Source organism: Mustela putorius, unplaced genomic scaffold (assembly GCF_011764305.1).
Source record: "Mustela putorius furo isolate JIRA1106 unplaced genomic scaffold, ASM1176430v1.1 tig00004033_pilon_pilon_pilon, whole genome shotgun sequence".
In the NCBI taxonomy this organism is placed as follows: Eukaryota; Metazoa; Chordata; class Mammalia; order Carnivora; family Mustelidae; genus Mustela; species Mustela putorius.
Genome location: NW_025422169.1, coordinates 8,480,011 through 8,500,140, shown reverse-complemented (window position 1 = coordinate 8,500,140; position 20,130 = coordinate 8,480,011). Strand labels below are relative to the sequence as shown.

The 20,130-nt window shown below is 55.7% G+C and overlaps 1 protein-coding gene across 5 annotated transcripts in view; it reads right to left on the bottom strand.

Annotated features, from left to right (window-relative positions):
- Positions 1–20,130, bottom strand: part of DIP2C (disco interacting protein 2 homolog C) — a 345,440-nt gene that overhangs the window by 88,268 nt on the left and 237,042 nt on the right. For all 5 annotated transcript variants that reach the window (XM_045072334.1, XM_045072331.1, XM_045072332.1 and 2 more), the window contains 7 exons: positions 19,328–19,451; positions 18,958–19,067; positions 18,746–18,848; positions 16,986–17,050; positions 15,591–15,684; positions 15,389–15,508; positions 14,186–14,300 (listed from right to left, as the gene is read on the bottom strand). In XM_045072334.1, the coding sequence (XP_044928269.1) occupies positions 14,186–14,300; positions 15,389–15,508; positions 15,591–15,684; positions 16,986–17,050; positions 18,746–18,848; positions 18,958–19,067; positions 19,328–19,451 (731 nt within the window). The remainder of the gene's footprint in view (positions 1–14,185; positions 14,301–15,388; positions 15,509–15,590; positions 15,685–16,985; positions 17,051–18,745; positions 18,849–18,957; positions 19,068–19,327; positions 19,452–20,130) is intronic.

Below are 20,130 nucleotides of genomic sequence, written 5' to 3'. Positions count from 1 at the left end.
CTCTGCTCTGCACAGGCCAGCTCAGAACGGCCAGAGGGGCTGACGGATGTGCCCAGCTGTCCCGGCACGGTGCAGGCCCACGGCCGCCTGGCGGTTCCTCCATAGCCACGCGGCTGGCTGGTCCACATATGCGTCTCACAGAAGGAAACCACAGACTAAATGCCCCACTGGTGTGACTAACGGGACACATGTCCAGTGTCATCTTCAGTACTGGCCTCGTGCAGTAACTGGGTTTTGTCCCTAAAGGCTGGGCTCGCCCAAGTCCAGGGTCTTCTTCGTTTCCCAGCTCAGCTGTCCTGGGAGGGTTACTAAGCCCAGGACGAGAGAAGAAAGGGGAATGTCAGTCCTCAAACCCACCGGAACAAGGGGTCATCAGAGCTCCCTTGAAGGGGGCCGACTTTTCTTTCCAACAAAATCAGGTGAACTGGCAGCCAGATACTTTTTTCTTTGTAAATCAGCCAACAAGCAGAAACAGACTTAGAGGCTGTAGCCCCTCCTACGCTGGGCTCGGGGGAAGACATGCAACCGAGCGCCCATTCTGTCGCCCCCTGGACCACAGGGCCGTGGACCAGCCGCCCCGACCCCTGCTCAGAGCAGCTTGAAAGGGACGAAGAAGGTGGCCTCGCCTCTCACCCGGCTTCTACTGTGCAGGCACGGACATTTCCAAGTGTCCCTGTGCTTGGGGAAGAAATCAGCCAGTGGGAAGCTACGTGTGTGGGCTTGTTTGTGAAACAAGAGTCTGTCCCAACCTCTGCATGGACGGTCGTTCACGTCCAACACCGGGAACGGGGGTTTTCTAACTCATAGAGAGGGACGTGCTCATAAAATTCAAGAGAAGCTGCTTCTGTCCTGTTTGAAAATGTCTTACATAGGACTGGTCAGCGAAGGAAGCAGGTTCTGCACGTGAGCACCCCCTCCTCTCTGGACTGACCACCAGTCCTCGCCATCCACACTCACCCCCACTCAGGGCTCACGGTGGCGGCTTCATCCGTGGGGCCAGCAGTGTGCAGGAGTGTCTCACATGGACGGGGACAGCCATCAGACTGCAGAACGGCACCCAGCAAGGAACAGAAGGGGGACAGCCGCCGCAGCCAAAGGTCTGTCTTGATTTGGGTCACGCCATCACTCCTAATTCTATGGAGAACACTACGAGTGTACCTGGGCTCCTTTGTCTTCCTGTCCCAATCTACCTATGAGCCTGGGAGAGACGCCCCCCGCGGAGCACGCGGGCGCGGAGACGTCCCAGCCAACGGGGTGGGAGCCCCGGGCGGGGCTCTGGGGGACACTCGCTCAGAGCCCGGCAGGGCCGAGGGCACTACCTGTGCTCACGTCTCTGTTCTCAGGAACTCCTGACCATCCACGGCCTCCTCCGTAGCGACTTACACCCTGGGGTACGTAAGATCTCCCACCCCTGCTCTGGGGTCCTGAGCTGCCCTCTCCGCACGCGTGTTAGCGCATCAGTGTGGACGCACGCAGGCTGCTGCCCAAGACCTCCTGTCTGACCTCCACCCATTATCTCGGGACCCACCCTGGGGCGCGGAGGGGGACGTGCAGTTGGCAGTAAGGACACGGCCCTCCTGCTGCTGCTGTCTCAGTGGACGACCAGAACACGACACCAAACCCCAGGCCCGGAGTGGCGCCGGGCCTGCTGTGTGCAGCGCAGCTGGCCGACGGGCACACACACGACTCCCTGGAGCTAGAAACCGGCCGGCTCACGGGCACACGCTGCTCTCACCAGGATGCCTGTGAGCAGGACCTGCATGCGCTGGGCATCTGTCCCTCACGGCTCTAGTTACAAAGTGCTCGTGGGGCTGGGACGGACGAGCCACGGAGACACCAGTAAGTCCCAAAGCACGGGAGAAGGTGTGAACCTTAAGGAAGGCGACGAGCCCGGAGGACCGCGGTCGGGACGCCAACAAAGGCTGTGCAGAGGGAGGGAGAGAGCATGGCCAGGCCTCGGAGCCCCAGCACCCCTGCAGGCCAGCTGCCACTGAGGGGCCGGGCCGTAGGGAGCCGGGGCAGCCGGAGGGCCGGGCCGTGCGTCCACAGCTTCCTCTGAAGGAACGTGGGGCACACGTGACCCGGGCAGGGTGCACTGAAATCCAGTTCCACTCTGCCTGCCACCCCCCTTTCCACAGTAGAGCGGCCAGAGTCACAACACGGACATCAGTGTCCAGGCTCTGCACAGTCCTGCGTCTCCCCGAAGTCTTGGTGGGAGGAGAGACGTGACACGGCCTGCACTGGGGCACAAGGGCTCTGACTGCTGGGCCAAGGGCTGACGGCCGGGGCGGAGGACCCGGGGGAATGCACACGTGATAGCAGATCTGCGTGCTCACATCAGGGACCGGGTGTGTGTGCACTCGTGTTAGCAGACACAGGTGTTCACACCAGGGGCCGGGGAGTGTGTGCACACATGTTAGCGGACACGTGTCTTCATATCAGGGACTGGGGAGTCTGCACACGTGTGAGCACACGTGTGAGCAGATGCACGTGTTCACAGTGCGGACCAGGGAGTGTGTGCACACACGTTAGCATACACACTGTTCACATCTATTCTTGGCAAGTGGAAAAATCGAGTGTCTCAAAGGACTGGTCCACGGGGACATGGCAGAGTCAGCCGCTGAAAAGACCTGCCTTTCCTGGTGCATAAGGTGGCCCTGAGATCACGATGACACTCTGAAGTGCCCTGACTCTTACTGCTCCAGGAGACAATGCACGGGGGACACCAGAGCATCGGGGAACCCACCCGGCGGCCCCTCTCACAGCACAGCCTGGACTGTGTCCACGGGACCCACGGATTCTCTCCCGGAGGGAACGGCGAGGACACAGTTTGTGACTCCATCACCCCAAGGCCCCCGGGGGCACGAGCCACCACGCAGCTTCTCAGCACGGGGGAGGCCCGTCTGCGGCTTCGGGCCCAGACGTCATGGATCCTCGCCTGCGTGAACCAGGGCTGAGCAGAGTGCTGTGTTCCGGGGCCGCTCTGGGCACGAGCGCGCCATCAGAGGCTGTGTTTCCCCGGGACCCAGGGTGTCTCCAGGACACGAAGGCTCAGCCAAGACCACGTGGGCACAGTCCCAAACGACTGGTTTCAAGGAACGCAGCACGACTTCCAACACCACCTGCGGCCTGCGCCTTCATTTCGGGCATCTCTGCGGGGTTTTTGTCCAGATTTTGAAAATATCATTCTACTTCAGTTTTGGTCACGGATACGGACGGGTGTGAAACCGAGAAGGACGGTGCAAACGGAGCGGAGACATTTACGTGCTTGTGAAACCATAATGTTTAACGGCTCTCTGCTGCCGATAAAGATCTTTTCCAAAGTTATTTTTGTCTCTAACCAATATGTCAGGAGCAAAACACAAATACTTTAGCGTTAAAACTAGACCTTTTCCCGTGTATCTTACGGCCCCTCGCTTTATGCAGGAGCAACGTGGCAGGGGTCACACTGCACTGTCCGCAGGAGTGACCGTGAGGCCCGGGGCCAGCACACCGTTGTCGAGAGCAGGCAGGACACACCGGGCCATGCCCAAGGACCGGGCTCATGTCTTTACTCTGAAACAGGCAGCCCAAATGTCACAGCAAAACGAGTGGACACATTTAAACCATCACAGCTTCGGCAAGGATAGGACGGCGCAGACGATGTCTGGCTCGGCTGTCCCTCTGGAGCAACCTTGCTCCCCTGCCAGAGGCCAACACACGAGCCACCACTGACCCACATGAGGCGGGAACGGGGTTCCGCTCACGGCAAGCGGGTCCCAGCGACAGTCGCCTCTTTCCCTCGCACACCTGTGCCACGCGCAGTGAACACACACGCCCGTTTCTCGAGGACTGAGCGGGTGGCAGGTCTGCAGAGAGACCCGGAAGGTGCCAGCGAACCTGGGACTCTCTGGGAGAAGATGGTGTCTTCATGTAGAGAAAGAGCTCTGGGTGAGCCTCCAGACGGAGACAACTTTATTTTTTTTTTATTATTATTTTTTAATTTTTTATTTTTTATAAACATATATTTTTATCCCGAGGGTACAGGTCTGTGAATCACCAGGTTTACACACTTCACAGCACTCACCAAAGCACATACCCTCCCCAATGTCCATAACCCCACCCCCTTCTGCCAACCCCCCTCCCCCCAGCAACCCTCAGTTTGTTTTGTGAGATTAAGAGTCACTTATGGTTTGTCTCCCTCCCAATCCCATCTTGTTTCATTTAATCTTCTCCTACCCCCTTAAGCGCCCATGTTGCATCACCACTTCCTCATATCAGGGAGATCGTATGATAATTGTCTTTCTCTGCTTGACTTATTTCGCTAAGCATGATACGCTCTAGTTCCATCCATGTTGTTGCAAATGGCAAGATTTCATTTCTTTTGATGGCTGCATAGTATTCCATTGTGTATATATACCACATCTTCTTGATCCATTCATCTGTGGATGGACATCTAGGTTCTTTCCATAGTTTGGCTATTGTGGACATTGCTGCTATAAACATTCGGGTGCATGTGCCCCTTCGGATCACTACGTTTGTATCTTTAGGGTAAATACCCAGTAGTGCGATTGCTGGGTCATAGGGCCGTTCTATTTTCAACATTTTGAGGAACCTCCATGCTGTTTTCCAGAGTGGCTGCACCAGCTTGCATTCCCACCAACAGTGTAGGAGGGTTCCCCTTTCTCCGCATCCTCGCCAGCATCTGTCATTTCCTGTCTTGTTGATTTTAGCCATTCTGACTAAAACCACTCATTGTGGTCTTGATTTGTATTTCCCTGATGCCGAGTGATATGGAGCACTTTTTCATGTGTCTGTTGGCCATCTGGATGTCTTCTTTGCAGAAATGTCTGTTCATGTCCTCTGCCCATTTCTTGATTGGATTATTTGTTCTTTGGGTGTTGAGTTTGCTAAGTTCTTTATAGATTCTGGACACTAGCCCTTTATCTGATATGTCGTTTGCAAATATCTTCTCCCATTCTGTCAGTTGTCTTTTGGTTTTGTTATCTGTTTCCTTTGCTGTGCAAAAGCTTTTGATCTTGATGAAATCCCAATAGTTCATTTTTGCTGTTGCTTCCCTTGCATTTGGCGTTGTTCCTAGGAAGATGTTGCTGCGGCTAAGGTCGAAGAGGTTGCTGCCTGTGTTCTCCTCAAGGATTTTGATGGATTCCTTTCGCACATTGAGGTCCTTCATCCATTTTGAGTCTATTTTCGTGTGTGGTGTAAGGAAATGGTCCAATTTCATTTTTCTGCATGTGGCTGTCCAATTTTCCCAACACCATTTATTGAAGAGGCTGTCTGATTTCCATTGGACATTCTTTCCTGCTTTGTCGAAGATTAGTTGACTGTAGAGTTGAGGGTCTATTTCTGGGCTCTCTATTCTGTTCCATTGATCTATGTGTCTGTTTTTGTGCCAGTACCATGCTGTCTTGATGATAACAGCTTTGTAATAGAGCTTGAAGTCCGGAATTGTGATGCCACCAACGTTGGCTTTCTTTTTCAATATCCCTTTGGCTATTCGAGGTCTTTTCTGGTTCCATATAAATTTTAGTATTATTTGTTCCATTTCTTTGAAAAAGATGGATGGTACTTTGATAGGAATTGCACTAAATGTGTAGATTGCTTTAGGTAGCATAGACATTTTCACAATATTTATTCTTCCAATCCAGGAGCATGCAACATTTTTCCATTTCTTTGTGTCTCCCTCAATTTCTTTCATGAGTACTTTATAGCTTTCTGAGTATAGATTCTGTGCCTCTTTGGTTAGGTTTATTCCTAGGTATCTTATGGTTTGGGGTGCAATTGTAAATGGGATCAACTCCTTAATTTCTCTCTCTTCTGTCTTGCTGTTGGTGTACAGAAATGCAACTGATTTCTGTGCATTGATTTTACATCCTGACACTTTACTGAATTCCTGTACAAGTTCTAGCAGTTTTGGAGTGAAGTCTTTTGGGTTTTCCACATATAGTACCATATCATCTGTGAAGAGTGATAATTTGACTTCTTCTTTGCCGATTTGGATGCCTTTAATTTCCTTTTGTTGTCTGATTGCTGAGGCTAGGACCTCTAGTACTATGTTGAATAGCAGTGGTGATAATGGACATCCCTGCCGTGTTCCTGACCTTAGCGGAAAAGCTTTCAGTTTTTCTCCACTGAGAATGATATTTGCGGTGGGTTTTTCATAGATGGCTTTGATGATATTGAGGTATGTGCCCTCTATCCCTACACTCTGAAGAGTTTTGATCAGGAAGGGATGCTGCACTTTGTCAAATGCTTTTTCAGCATCTATTGAGAGTATCATATGGTTCTTGTTCTTTCTTTTATTGATGTGTTGTATCACATTGACTGATTTGCGGATGTTGAACCAACCTTGCAGCCCTGGAATAAACCCCACTTGGTCGTGGTGAATAATCCTTTTAATGTACTGTTGAATCCTATTGGCTAGTATTTTGGTGAGAATTTTCGCATCTGTGTTCATCAAGGATATTGGTCTATAGCTCTCTTTTTTGATGGGATCCTTGTCTGGTTTTGGGATCAAGGTGGTGCTGGTCTCATAAAATGAGTTTGGAAGTTTTCCTTCCATTTCTATTTTTTGGAACAGTTTCAGGAGAATAGGAATTAGTTCTTCTTTAAATGTTTGGTAGAATTCCCCCGGGAAGCCGTCTGGCCCTGGGCTTTTGTTTGTTTGGAGATTTTTAATGACTGTTTCAATCTCCTTACTGGTTATGGGTCTGTTCAGGCTTTCTATTTCTTCCTGGTTCAGTTGTGGTAGTTTATATGTTTCTAGGAATGCATCCATTTCTTCCAGATTGTCAAATTTGTTGACGTAGAGTTGCTCATAGTATGTTTTTATAATTGTTTGTATTTATTTGGTGTTAGTTGTGATCTCTCCTCTTTCATTCATGATTTTATTTATTTGGGTCTTCTCTCTTTTCCTTTTGATAAGTCAGACCACGGGTTTATCAATTTTATTAATTCTTTCAAAGAAGCAGCTCCTAGTTTCGTTGATTTGTTCTATTTTTTTTTTTTTTTTTTTGTTTCTATTTCATTGATTTCTGCTCTGATCTTTATTTCTCTTCTCCTGCTTGGCTTAGGGTTTCTTTCTTGTTCTTTCTCCAGCTCCTTTAGGTGTAGGGTTAGGTTGTGTACCTGAGACCTTTCTTGTTTCTTGAGAAAAGCTTGTACTGCTATATACTTTCCTCTCAGGACTGCCTTTGTTGTGTCCCACAGATTTTGAACCATTGTGTTTTCATTATCATTTCTTTCCATGATTTTTTTTCAATTCTTCTTTAATTTCCCGGCTGACCCATTCATTCTTTAGAAGGATGCTGTTTAGTCTCCATGTATTTGGGTTCTTTCCAAACTTCCCTTTGTGGTTGAGTTCTAGCTTTAGAGCATTGTGGTCTGAAAATATGCAGCGAATGATCCCAATTTTTTGATACCGGTTGAGTCCTGATTTAGGACCGAGGATGTTCCATGTGCACTAGAGAAGAATGTATATTCTGCTGCTTTGGGATGAAATGTTCTGAATATATCTGTGATGTCCATCTGGTCTAGTGTGTCGTTTAAGGCCTTTATTTCCTTGCTGATCTTTTGCTTGGATGATCTGTCCAATTCAGTGAGTGGAGTGTTAAAGTCCCCTACTATTATTGTATTATTGTTGATGTGTTTCTTTGATTTTCTTATTAATTGGGTTATATAGTTGGCTGCTCCCCCGTTGGGGGCATAGATATTTAAAATTGTTAGATCTTCTTGTTGGACTGACCCTTTGAGTATGATATAGTGTCCTTCCTCATCTCTTATTATAGTCTTTGGCTTAAAATCTAATTGATCTGATATGAGGATTGCCACTCCTGCTTTCTTCTGATGTCCATTAGCATGGTAAATTCTTTTCCACCCCCTCACTTTAAATCTGGAGGTGACTTCGGGCTTAAAATGAGTTTCTTGGAGGCAACATATAGATGGGTTTTGTTTTTTTATCCATTCTGATACCCTGTGTCTTTTGACAGGGGCATTTAGCCCATTAACATTCAGGGTAACTATTGAGAGATATGAATTTAGTGCCATTGTATTGCCTGTAAGGGGACTGTTACTGTATATGGTCTCTGTTCCTTTCTGATCTACCACTTGTAGGCTCTCTCTTTGCTTAGAGGACCCCTTTCAATATTTCCTGTAGAGTTGGTTTGGTGTTTGCAAATTCTTTCAGTTTTTGTTTGTCCTGGAAGCTTTTAATCTCTCCTTCTATTTTCAATGATAGCCTAGCTGGATATAGTATTCTTGGCTGCATGTTTTTCTCTCGTTTAGTGCTCTGAATATATCATGCCAGCTCTTTCTGGCCTGCCAGGTCTCTGTGGACAAGTCAGCTGCCAATCTAATATTTTTACCATTGTATGTTACAGACTTCTTTTCCCAGGCTGCTTTCAGGATTTTCTCTTTGTCACTGAGACTTGTAAATTTTACTATTAGGTGACGGGGTGTGGGCCTATTCTTATTGATTTTGAGGGGCGTTCTCTGAACCTCCTGAATTTTGATTCTCGTTCCCTTTGCCATATTGGGGAAATTCTTCCCAATAATTCTCTCCAGTGTACCTTCTGCTCCCCTCTCTCTTTCTTCTTCTTCTGGAATCCCAATTATTCTAATGTTGTTTCGTCTTATGGTGTCACTTATCTCTTGAATTCTCCCCTCGTGGTCCAGTAGCTGTTGGTCCCTCTTTTGCTCAGCTTCTTTATTCTCTGTCATTTGGTCTTCTATATCGCTAATTCCTTCTTCTGCCTCATTTATGCTAGCAGTGAGAGCCTCCATTTTTGATTGCACCTCATTAATAGCTTTTTTTATTTCAACTTGGTTAGAAAGGGCTTTTATATCTACCGAGAGGGTTTCTCTAATATCTTCCATGCCTTTTTTGAGCCTTGCTAGAACCTTGAGAATTGTCATTCTGAACTCTAGATCTGACATATTACCGATGTCTGTATTGATTAGGTCCCTAGCCTTCGGTACTGCCTCTTGTTCTTTTTTTTGTGGTGAATTTTTCCGTCTTGTCATTTTATCCAGATAAGAGTATATGAAGGAGCAAGTAAAATACTAAAAGGGTGGCAACAACCCCAGGAAAATATGCTTTAACCAAATCAGAAGAGTTCCCAAATCGTGAGAGGGGAGAAAGGGGATAAAAAGAGGTTCAAAAAGGAAGAAAGGAAAAAAAAGAAAAAAAAAGAATTAAAAAAAATGAAAACGAATAAAGAAAAATATAAAAAAGAAAATATATATATATTAGATAAACTAGTTAAAAAACGTTAAAAAAGAAAAGGGTAAAAGTTAAAAAAAAATTTTTACCAGAAGGTGAGAAAAAAAAAATGAAAAAGAAAAAAATTAAATTAACTGCAAGACTAAAAAATCACAGGGAAAAAGCCATGAGTTCCGTGCTTGGCTTTCTCCTCCTCTAGAATTCTGCTGCTCTCCTTGGTATTGAATCCACACTCCTTGGTAGGTGAACTTGGATTTCTTGTTGATCTTCTGGGGGAGGGGCCTGTTGTAGTGATTCTCAAGTGTCTTTGCCCCAGGCGGAATTGCACCGCCCTTACCCGGGGCCGGGGTGAGTAATCTGCTTGGGTTTGCTTTCAGGAGCTTTTGTTCCCTGATAGCTTTCCGTAGAGTTCCGGAGGACGGGAATACAAATGGCGGCCTCCTGGTCTCCGGCCTGGAGGAGCCGAGAGCCCAGGGCCCCACTCCTCAGTGCGCCCTCAGAGAACAGCGCCCAGTCACTCCCGTCTGCCTGACCTCCGGCCGCGCTCTGAGCTCAACCGAGCCTGCGACCGGTTCAAGGTCACCCCGAGCTGCGAGCTTACTGTCGGCTCTGTCTCTGTAGCCGGCTTTCCCGTTCCAATACCTGCAAGCTCTGCGACACTCAGACACCCCTGATCCTTCTGTGACCCTGCGGGACCTGAGGCCACGCTGACCCCGCGAGGGCTTCACCCCGGTTTAGCCTCTGGAGCGATGTCCCTCAGCGGAACAGACTTTTAAAAGTCCTGATTTTGTGAGCCGTTGCTCCCCCGCTTGCCGGGAGCTGGCCCCTCCCCCCGGGGTCTGTCTTCCCGTCGCTTTGGATTCACTTCTCCGCCGGTCCTACCTTTCAGAAAGTGGTTTTCTGTTTCCAGAATTGCTGTTCTTCTTCTCTTCCATCTGCTGATGGATTTTCAGGTGTTAGCAATCTTTAAATGAGCTATCTAGCTGATCTCCTGCTAGCTGAAGTAGTCTCAGCCTGCTACACTCCACAATCTTGACTCCCAGAGATGACTTTATACCGAAGTCTGTAAGTAAGTGAGGATTAGACTCCACCTCAGGAAAACAAGAATTTCTTCTGTTACTGACGCATCTTGTGGTTGTAGGGAAGTTCTCTGAAGGACGTGACATCGCTCTGTCAGTCAGCGGTGGTTGAGGAAAGAGCGAGGCTCTCTGTGCAGAGCCAGGAGCTCACGCACACGCGGCTCGTGCACTGCCTTCTCAGCAAAGGGCCGCGGGGCCTCAACATTCACAGGGCTTCCTGTCAGCTGCGCCGCGGCCGGGCGCACAGGACTGGGCAGGCACGGCGGTGGCCCACGAACCTCAGCACGGGCACGGGCCGTCAGGCCGGTGACTCCGGAACGTGCGCTCCTATCCCTCCACGTGGGAACAGCACACGGCGAAGCCTGTCGTGGCCTGAGACAGGCAGTGTGCCCTCCCAGGCCCCCACGTGTGTCCTGCCTTGCTCACGGTTACGTGCCCGGCAGACAGACACCCACGGCCCCGTCGGGCTGACGAGACAAGGGCCGGGAAGCGGGAGGAGGAGAACCGAGCCGTGCGCTGGCCGCCTTCTCCGCAGGCAGTCCGACTCCGCAGCGTCTAAGCCCCCAGGCTGTGCACGTGGGCCTGACGTAGTCTCCCAGGGGGAGGACGCGTGTGGGGTGAACCGAAGGTCCGGCAGAGAAGGGGACAGAGCTGCTCTACTGTGCCCGGGCCTCCCTCCAGGTCCCAGCCTCAGAGACCTATTTTTACCGTAAGCTGCAAATAGGATTTTTCCTGCCAACACACGTCCTCTCTGGTCACCCTGTTTTCTGGAAACTGTGTGCTCAGGAAGGGGTTCTCCAATGTGGGCGGCCCTGCCTCCAGGCAGCCCTCCAGACGGACGGAGAGAGAGGACACACGGGGCCCTGAAGGGCAGAGAAGCCAAGGCTGCCATCGTGTCAGTCTGTTCAGTCCTCACAGGAGCGTCTGGAAGCTTGCGGCGAGGCCGGGCCATAGCAGAGATTCCCACTGCCTGGACGTGCTGGCAGCCACGGGTCCCACACTCTTGAGAGTTGACGTGAGTCCCCGCTAGTTGATCCCATCCAGTGTGACGGTCACACTGTAAAATCCACGGGCAGGAGCTGCACGGCCGTGTCACGATGGCCACGTGTGCCCCAGTGGGTCGCATCCCTCCCCGACACAGACCAAAGACCGCGGCTGTGCACCCGTGGGGGTGGGGCCGGTGCACCCCTCGCGGGGGTGACACCCCCACAGCACGTGCAGAGTCTCGGGGTACTTCCGTGTTCCTGTCTCGCTACTGTCTTCCCACGGACACTCCAAATCCACAGGCATCACGAGAGCAGCTGGTCTCCAGATGCCGTGGCTCCCGAGGACGCTCATGGGAACGCGGCTGGGACCGACACGCCTGAGACGGACCAGCGACCTCACACAGCGCCAGGGAAGGGAACGCACATCGCTCTTGGAGGCTAGGAAATGCCTGCAGTAAAGCCAGTTTGGGGTAGAAACGGACTGGACCCCCAGCCACACGTCTCCCGCTTTAAACCCCGGACTGTGGCAGGCGAGAATTCTACCACTGAACCACCAACGCAAACCCCCAACTGTGAGTGACAGTCCAGGAAACAGTGTGCGGACCTTCCACGAGGTACAGGAGACCCTGTGAGGAGAGCACGGCAGGATCCAGCCAAGGCCTCAACCTCGCGTTTCTCCGGGGGCAGGGTCAGGTCCACCTGCGACCCACGCCAGCCACCTCCCACCACGGTGCAGTCCAGGATGCAGGGCTCGCAGGGGCTCCTCTGTATCTGTGGCCCTGTCCTGGCTCCTGGCTCCTCTACCCGCTACCCAGGAAATCGCACACGAGACCTCAAGGAGGGGGTAGTCAGCTCTGAGAGGAGCTGGCGGGTCTGCAGACAGAAGCCAGCCAGGTCAAAGCCAGGCCGGCTGGCGGACTTGTGGCCCTATAAGCACAACCGCTCCACCTGCTCAGTGGGCGGCCGACCCGTCCACTGTGTCCAGGTGTCCACGAGCTGCAGGGAGGGAAGGATGAGGGACTCTGAAAGCACCCCGCCCGGCCAGTCAGGTGCAGACTCAGCCACGCAGGTGTGTGCAGCGGTTGCGCAAGGATGTGCCGGGATGCGTGGAGGTGTGTGAAGACCACGGAGACAAGTAGGGAGCACAGGGATACGTGGGGACAGGGCATGCAGGGACATACACGGACATACGAGTAGCATGAGTACACATGGGGACACGTGGGGTTGTGTGGAGAGCACGGGGGATCGGGAACGCGCAGGGAGCAGGGGGGCGCGTGGGGGCGCATGGAGAAACACGGGGATCCATGCAGACACGGGGGGACATGCGGGGAATGCGTGGGGGTGCACGGGGAGAGTGCGCCTGCCCGGGATGTGCGTGGCCACTGACCGCAGGGGAAGTGCGCTGGAAGCAACTGAACATGAGCCCAGGAAATAGTGCTTCATTTGCCTATTTGGGGTACTAAGTTTTTAATCTTCTTAAAAATTTTAATGATTTTTCGACATTTTTAGAGAAACAATGACAGGCCCTTCGCTGAGTTCTCCCTGCGTCAGTCTGGTCTGGCCTGATCTCACGCACAGGAAGCAGATACCTAGGAGAGCACATGACCCCACGGTCTGACACAGCCGGAGTGTCCACGGGTCTCAGTCCCTCACCTTGTGACTTCTCCGCAGCAACGGGCGCCCCGTCACGCAGTGGCACAATCCTAACTCTCAGGTGGAGGCCATGCAGCGGGACCCTGCAGCCGGGAGGCCACGGCCGGGACACGGTGGCAGGGACCCTGTGGTCAGGCCGCACCCAGATCGCTGACTGCTGGTCTCGGAGGAGCCCAGTGCTAGCCCGTCCCCGGCGCGGCCCCCAGCATCCCGTCCGAAGCCAGACTTTAACTCGGGACACTGTCTGCACACCGACGCCTGCCGGCACAGCACCGACACCTTTCTAACAGCGATGGCTGGGTTCCGGTTCCTGGTGTCCGATGTCCTCATCAGTTACAGTAGGTCACGGACTTCTCCTTTCTGGTTCAAGTGAAATTAAACCTTGCTGCTGATCTTCTAAAGCTTTTTGACTTCCCAGCCCTTCACACAGTCTGGTTTATTTTACACTAACTACTGGCTAAAACCGTCAGAACACGGTAAATCTTACTTACAACCTCCCAGTGGGTACCGTTGCGAAGCCTTTCGGTGACAAGGACGGAACTCACATGCACCGTGTGCTAAAGCTCGAGCACCTGCGCTTGCAATGGGGCACGCAGTGTGTGACGCAGAAGACGACCTTACTAGGGCCGAGCCCAGAGATACCGAGAAACAAGTCTGACCCCGAGCCGGAAATACACAGACGGTGTAAACCCTCCGTTCCCACGCCACGAGGGTGACGGACGGCAGGTGCCCACGGGACAGGCCCTCCCTGAACCTCTCAGCCGGGGTGGGGCCGGCCTCACATGCCCGTAACCAGCGTGCAGGGCGTGGGGCCCGAGAGGAGGCGGACGGACCCACGACCAAGGGCACGGGCAAAGCAGGTCTCGACCCATGCACACCCTGCAGCCCCGTGATGGCCATCCACAACCTGAGAGCTGAGAAATCCAGGGTCTTTCAGGGTTCAGGGTGTGCTGGCGCAAAGGGCCTGTCCGCGGGCCGGGCTGCCACCCACGCCGCACTCACAGCAGACGGCGCTCCCCCAGCCCTCCCCGCATAGCGCCCCACCGGGACGTCAGCGTGGGACGTGTGGTGACGTACCCATAGTGTCCACTTACCGGGGGACAAGGTCTGTCCCCAGAGGGACACAGCGTTTCTCACCAGCGAATCCGGACCACCCTGAAGACTCCACTCCCCCATGTGCCAGGAAACAAGGCTGCCCTGCACAGGCTGGGCTCTGCCCTCCCCGCCATGCAGGCGCCCGGCCGTACCTCCGGATGGCCACGGTGAGGGCTTCCGGGGAGCTGGCGCACGGACAGATGACCTCCTGGCGCAGGCCTTTGCTCTGGAAGACGTTGAGGAAGGCGTCACAGGACGAGATGGACCCTGCAGGCAAAGGGAGGACCGTCAGCAGGCGGAAGCCTGGGGTCCAGGGAAACCGCCCCACTCCCTGCACGCCCCTGGGCCGGGCTGCGGCCAGAGTGCGGAAACACGCCTCATTCACGCGTACCCCTCACGTCACCGTGAGAGATGGTCCGCTCAGCCGACAGAAGCCGAGGGTTACCAGCAGAACCTCGTACGGAAACGCCGTGTGCTGAGCTCGTGGGCCCTCCCTGAGGCTGGCCCCGCCATGCTCTGTGTGCGTGTGTGCAACGTCCAGGTGAAGCGAGGAACACTCCGGGGTCAGCACACCCAGGGAGCTCGGGGCGAGACCACGTCCTAACACGGGGGAGCTGGCATTGCGCACGACAGGTGGCTCCAACCACTCTTCGGGAAGCAGGAGACCCTCGAGACAAGTTACGCTGAACCACGTGGGCGCAAGTCCCCATGTGCGAGTCAGACTTTCTGAGAGGGCATGTGCTGCTTGGACCTACGTATGCGCACGCGGCACCGCTTACGGACAGAAACACACGGTCTCCTTCGTCCACTCCCCCCAGCTCTCGCTCTCGCCCAGACCAAGCTCACTGCGTCTGGCCTCAACCCAGAGCGGAACTTCTCAAGGTATGTTCGTGGCGCCCTGTGGGACTGCGAATTCGCTCTACTGGGTGGTGCTTCCTACAGGATTTGATGACGAAATTCCACTAAAATGACAACTTACTTTCCTAATCAAGAAAACTCCTGCAGACCGTAAAATAACAGTAATTACTACTTCCCGAGTAGTAGCCATGCCAAGGCCAAGGAACCACTTCATTCAACCGTCATGAAATTTCATGACTTAGGTATGCATTTCTGCTAAAGAAAGAGAAGGCTAAAATGAGAAAGTCAGGATCTTTCTCTACGGAATCAGGACGTGGGAACACCAGGACTCGAGCCCAGGACCCCGCCACCTGCCACGGCAGCTGGAGGCCGCAGGGAGTCTCGGGGGAGGTGGCCACGGAGGGCCGCCTCCGGACAAGCAGCGACGGGACCCAGCGGAGCGGAGCGTGGAGCGTGGAGGCGTGCGTCGAGCTCGAGACTCTCCAGCTGCCACTTACAGGGATTTGCGCCATCGGCCACGATCAGCATCCGCAGGGACGAGAGGTTGATGTCCCTCTGATCTCTGTGTGCCACCAGCGCCCAGTGCATGTCCCTGGATTTCACACAAGCCACTTTCGCTGCGGGAACAGCAGAGGGAAGGGTGTTAGTCGGCGCGCCGTCAGCCCGGGAACTGTGGACCCGAGGGCCCCCGTGACGTACCTTTGTACTGGCAGACCTTCTGAATCCAGGACAGCGGGTTGACCTTCATCAGCGAGTACGGGATGCTGATGACGTGCATCATGTTCATCACGCTCTGGAAGCAACACAGGGACGACTGCCAGACGCTGGGGGGAGAGGCACCCCACCCGCGGGCCGGGCCCGTCACAAGCTCGCCCCTGCTCCACGCGGGACCGAGAGCGCCCTCTGCCGTGTGAGACGCAGAGGAGTGTGTGCGTCTAGCAGCAGACGGGCCTGGCTCTAGGAAGCCGCAAGGGACGCAGAAGCTGCAGGCCCGGAGCCGTGGTGACACTGGGTGACCACACCGAGACCTGGCACACAGCTCCCCACACAGTGACGCCAAGGAGAAACTCAACTGGTAGCAGCCACGGCCTTGGGGCAGGGAGGGGGGCTACGTGCCTGCCGCACGCTGGGCTGGACAGACCCCACGCAGGACCGACGCTGTGTTTGACGGGTAGCAACGCCGCGGTGCCGGGAGCCCAGGGGCAGGCAACGGGCCTGCAGGCACAGAGCCGCAGACAGCAAGGCTGAGACCGGCTGGGGTCCCGGGCCCTGTGCCCACCGCGTGAGCGTGCACAGGGAGCTGCATCCCCGTGTCCTACTATTGCCCGGCATCTGGGGCAGAATGGAGCCGCGGCCGGAGGGGCGAGTCGGCCCCAACCTCCCGTCCACACGGTGCCCACAGGCCCCTCCTCACAGAGAAAGCTCCAGGCCTGCTCTCGGTACATATGTGCCACTGCTCATGGGAAAGCCACTAGAATTTTCCACCCCTGCAAAGACACAGTTCCAGCACAGGACGCCCAGAGAAGCAGGGAGTGCAGGTCAGCACCGAGGACACACACGGCCGGCCCCGAGCTGTGTCCTGAGGCTCAGCGTCTTAGAGGACACGGCTGTGTCTCCACAAACCCGCCCGCAGCTTCCAGCCGCCCTCACTCATCTGCGGGCACGAACCTCCCTGAGGCACGGGAGCCCGACGGTCACCACGGCAGACCCCTGGGACCTGCCCCGGCCACGAAAGGGACCAGGCGTCCCTCATATTCATAGATACAGATTCGTAGAGAGAAAAGGCCCACGGATGTCACAGCCAAATTGCACGCTAGCGTCGTGCCCCAAGCCCAAGAGTGAGGTGCGTCACTGCATGCGAAGCGCCAGGAGCCAGGAGGAGACGCTCGGTTTGCCTGGGGAGAGTCCGCGCGCTCCCTCCATGGGGGCAGGGACAGGGCTTTGGAAGTCACACTTGAGCACAGCCGAGGGCTCCTAACGCCGACGGCTCTTCTCCCTGTGCAGGGGAAGCGGCTTCCCCAAGCCGCCCTGCACACGGACCCTAATTCCCGCCGGGGCACCAAGCGCAGCCAGCCGGCCCGGGGTGGCACTTACTGTCAGGATTCCATGCCAGAGCCCCACGTCCTTCTTGAAGTCCAGCACGTTCACTATGGTTTCCGCTGCACAGAGGGAAACAGAGGACATGTACTCCCACCGGACGCAAGACCACGTCGGTCGGGGCAGGAGAGGCCTCGAGGGACAGCCCACAGCATGTCTGCAGACACGGGCCACCTGCCCGGACAAGTTTCCAGATACCCTCTTGACACTCATGTCCACAGCGAGAGCCTCACGTGTCCCTGAAAACACTTCCTGCCTCCTTTTCCCGGACTTACTCCCTCCCCCGGCCTTGTCCTTTCTTTAAGATTCTTTCGTTTCCATTATGGCCTCTCCCAGGAAAAGAAAACCCTTCCCAGCAAACGCAGGGTACAGTCGCTAGAAGCCTAAGGCCGGGGTTGGGTCACAAAGGAGACTGCAGCAGCAGGAACAGAACACTGTTCCCGTGTTTCTGGGGAAGAAACGGGCACTAAAAACACAAGGCTGAATGCAAGGTCCAGGCCGAGGGCTAGTGATGCTGCAAGTGACGCCTCCGCAGTCACACTGGTCTACCCGCGTGGGCAACGGCCCGACACGGCCTTGTCCACGCATGGGGCGTCCACTGAGCCTCCGCTTACGTCTGCCCACGCTCCTTCCCGCGAGGCTGGCCATGGCTCCGGCGCTGTGTGCCGCCCCTCCTCCTGAGGGGACAAGCCGCCACGCAGAGGAAACGGCCGCTGTCCCACGTCTACAAGCATATCCCACTCGGAAGCAAGGAGTGCGTGTGTGCGTGTGTTTCCTCTGGGCCACTCGCCACTGCCACAGCCCTGGACCTCTGAGAAGCAGGGCCACAGTCGGGAGGCTGCGGACAGCACCGTACCAAAGCAGGAGGCACCGGCCGGCTGGTAGTGACCAGCGGGGACCCCCGGCCGGCTGGTAGTGACCAGTGTCTTGACGGGGAAACATGCCGGGGCCTAGTCCAGGGACTGGACATCAGCCGGACGTCCCCACAGCACCGAGTTATTTTGTATCACTGGTGGGGGGGAGTGAGGCGAGCTCCTGCTCCGCAGGGGAGGGGACCCCCAGCCGCGGGCTGCCTGCCGGTCAGTCTCCAGGGCAGGGCACTGCTCACAGAAGCCCCAGCCACGGGAGCGGGGGATCAGCCTGGACCCCGCCGTTTACGAGCCCAAGGCCATACCATTGCCACGGCTGCTCCCAGTGACCCCAGCTCTCGGCCTGCGTGGCCGTGTGGCCCGGGGGAAGAACGTGCGTCCTGGAAACCGCGCTCGGGGCTGTGGTCGCCCCCCGCCCCCCGGGAGCTCACACAAACCCCACCAGAGACTCAGACGTGCCAGGGAGGGCTGAACGTGGGCCTTTTTTCTTTTTCAAAGATCCCCAAAAGACCCTAATTTTGGGTCTTGCCTCCTAACATGCACAGAGGCAAGAATTCTCATGGAATCAACGGACAGCCTGAGCGGCGTCCCCTGACGTCACGGGCGGAACCCTCACCCGGCGCGGAGCAACTTGGAGACGGGGCCTCCGTGCAGGAGAATCAGGTTAAGTGAGGCCACAGGGGTGCGCCTGACCCGCCAGGACCGGCGTCCTGAGGAGAAGAGCCACCGGAGCTGTCCCTCCCCATGCAGGGGGAGGCCTGGCGAGGACAACGGGAAGGTCTGAGCCGCGCACGAACCTGACGCCACTCCTGCCGTGGGGGTGTGGAGACGGGACCCCGCGGCCCATGCCCGCCGCCCAGGGACGCGCTCCCATCGGGGTGGCCGTACCTTCCGTGTAGCCGCACGCCTGCGTGAGGGCCTGGCAGTGGGTCAGCAGCGCGATCCTGGTCACGGTCACGCCGAGCACGCTCCCGTCCTTGCACGTCTTATACTGAAAGAAGAGCAGGCTGTGCGGACGGGGTTCCGAGGGGACCCGTGCCCGCACCCCGCAGGGCCCCGCCAGCCCGGGGCCCGCCGCCGTCAGCAGCCCCGCGGCCCACCTCTATGTACGCGGTGTCGTTGTTCGCGTCTTTGATGTGTGGGAACCAGTCCCGAGGCGGCTTAGACAGATGCTTGGACTCGGTGACAAACCACAGCAGCTTCGGCCACCCTTGGGGACGAGACACAGCGCGTCTGGTGAGCGGCGACCGGAAGGCAGGTGCGGCAGCCCCCCCCCCACTTCCTGCGGCTCGCGGCCCGGCAGCACCAGCCTCAGGCCCCACGGCGTCCACAGCACGATGTCACCGGCTACACTGGGCCACACGGCAGGCGACAGGTGACGTGCCGCGCGAGCAGGGGTGTGCCCAGGACCCGAGGAGACGCAGGAGCGTCCCGCGTGCGGTCCCCAGCAGGGCGCGGGAAGCCACCTACCTTTGAACTGCGGGATCTCCCCCGTCGGGCTTTTCGGCAGCCCTTTGTGGCAGGCGTCGCTCGTCAAGGCCACGGTGACTCCACAGCTGCCGAGCAAGAACCCGATCTGCTGGCTTCCAGCGTCCTGGGGGAGCAACAGGAGATGGGTCACAGAGCTGGGGAGGACCGCGGCATCCCTGGCAGAACGCGGCCTCGCCCTGGATTCTGGGGAAGAGGTAACCTCCGGGGGTAGAGCCGTGGGTCACGTCCCAGGCTGCATGCGCTGCGCTGGGACCTCAGGCAGGGTGGCAGGGTCGCCCCGCCTCAGTGTCCCTGTCGGCAGCGGACAGGACCGAGGAGTGCGGACGGCTCAGCGAGTGGCCGGCACGTGGCAGGCCTCCGGAGGCTACTGCTGGACCTCCCTGTGGGTCTCCACGACCATGACAGGAAACGGGACTATCACGGCAACAGGAAGGCGCCCAGAAAACATCTTCCTGCTTGACATGGAGCCCGATTCTGAAGACGCCCAGAGCACAGGGCTCCGCTGTGCGGAAACGCATGACAAGGGCGAGCGGAACATAAGGACCCCCTGACCCTCTGCACCCAGAGCAGCTCTCGTTGGAGAGCCGGGACACGGGTCTGGACAGACCGCCGCTGCAGGACATGGACCCTGGAAGCCCGCGACACCGGCAGTGACAGGCAGACCCTGCGGGATGGGGCTCTCCTGGGACAGGCAGCGTGGGGACTGCCACCCCGTGGTCTGCGCTAACCACGTCCAGGTGCCTGGGGCACGTCTGCTCAGTGGGCTGGCTTTACGCCCACCG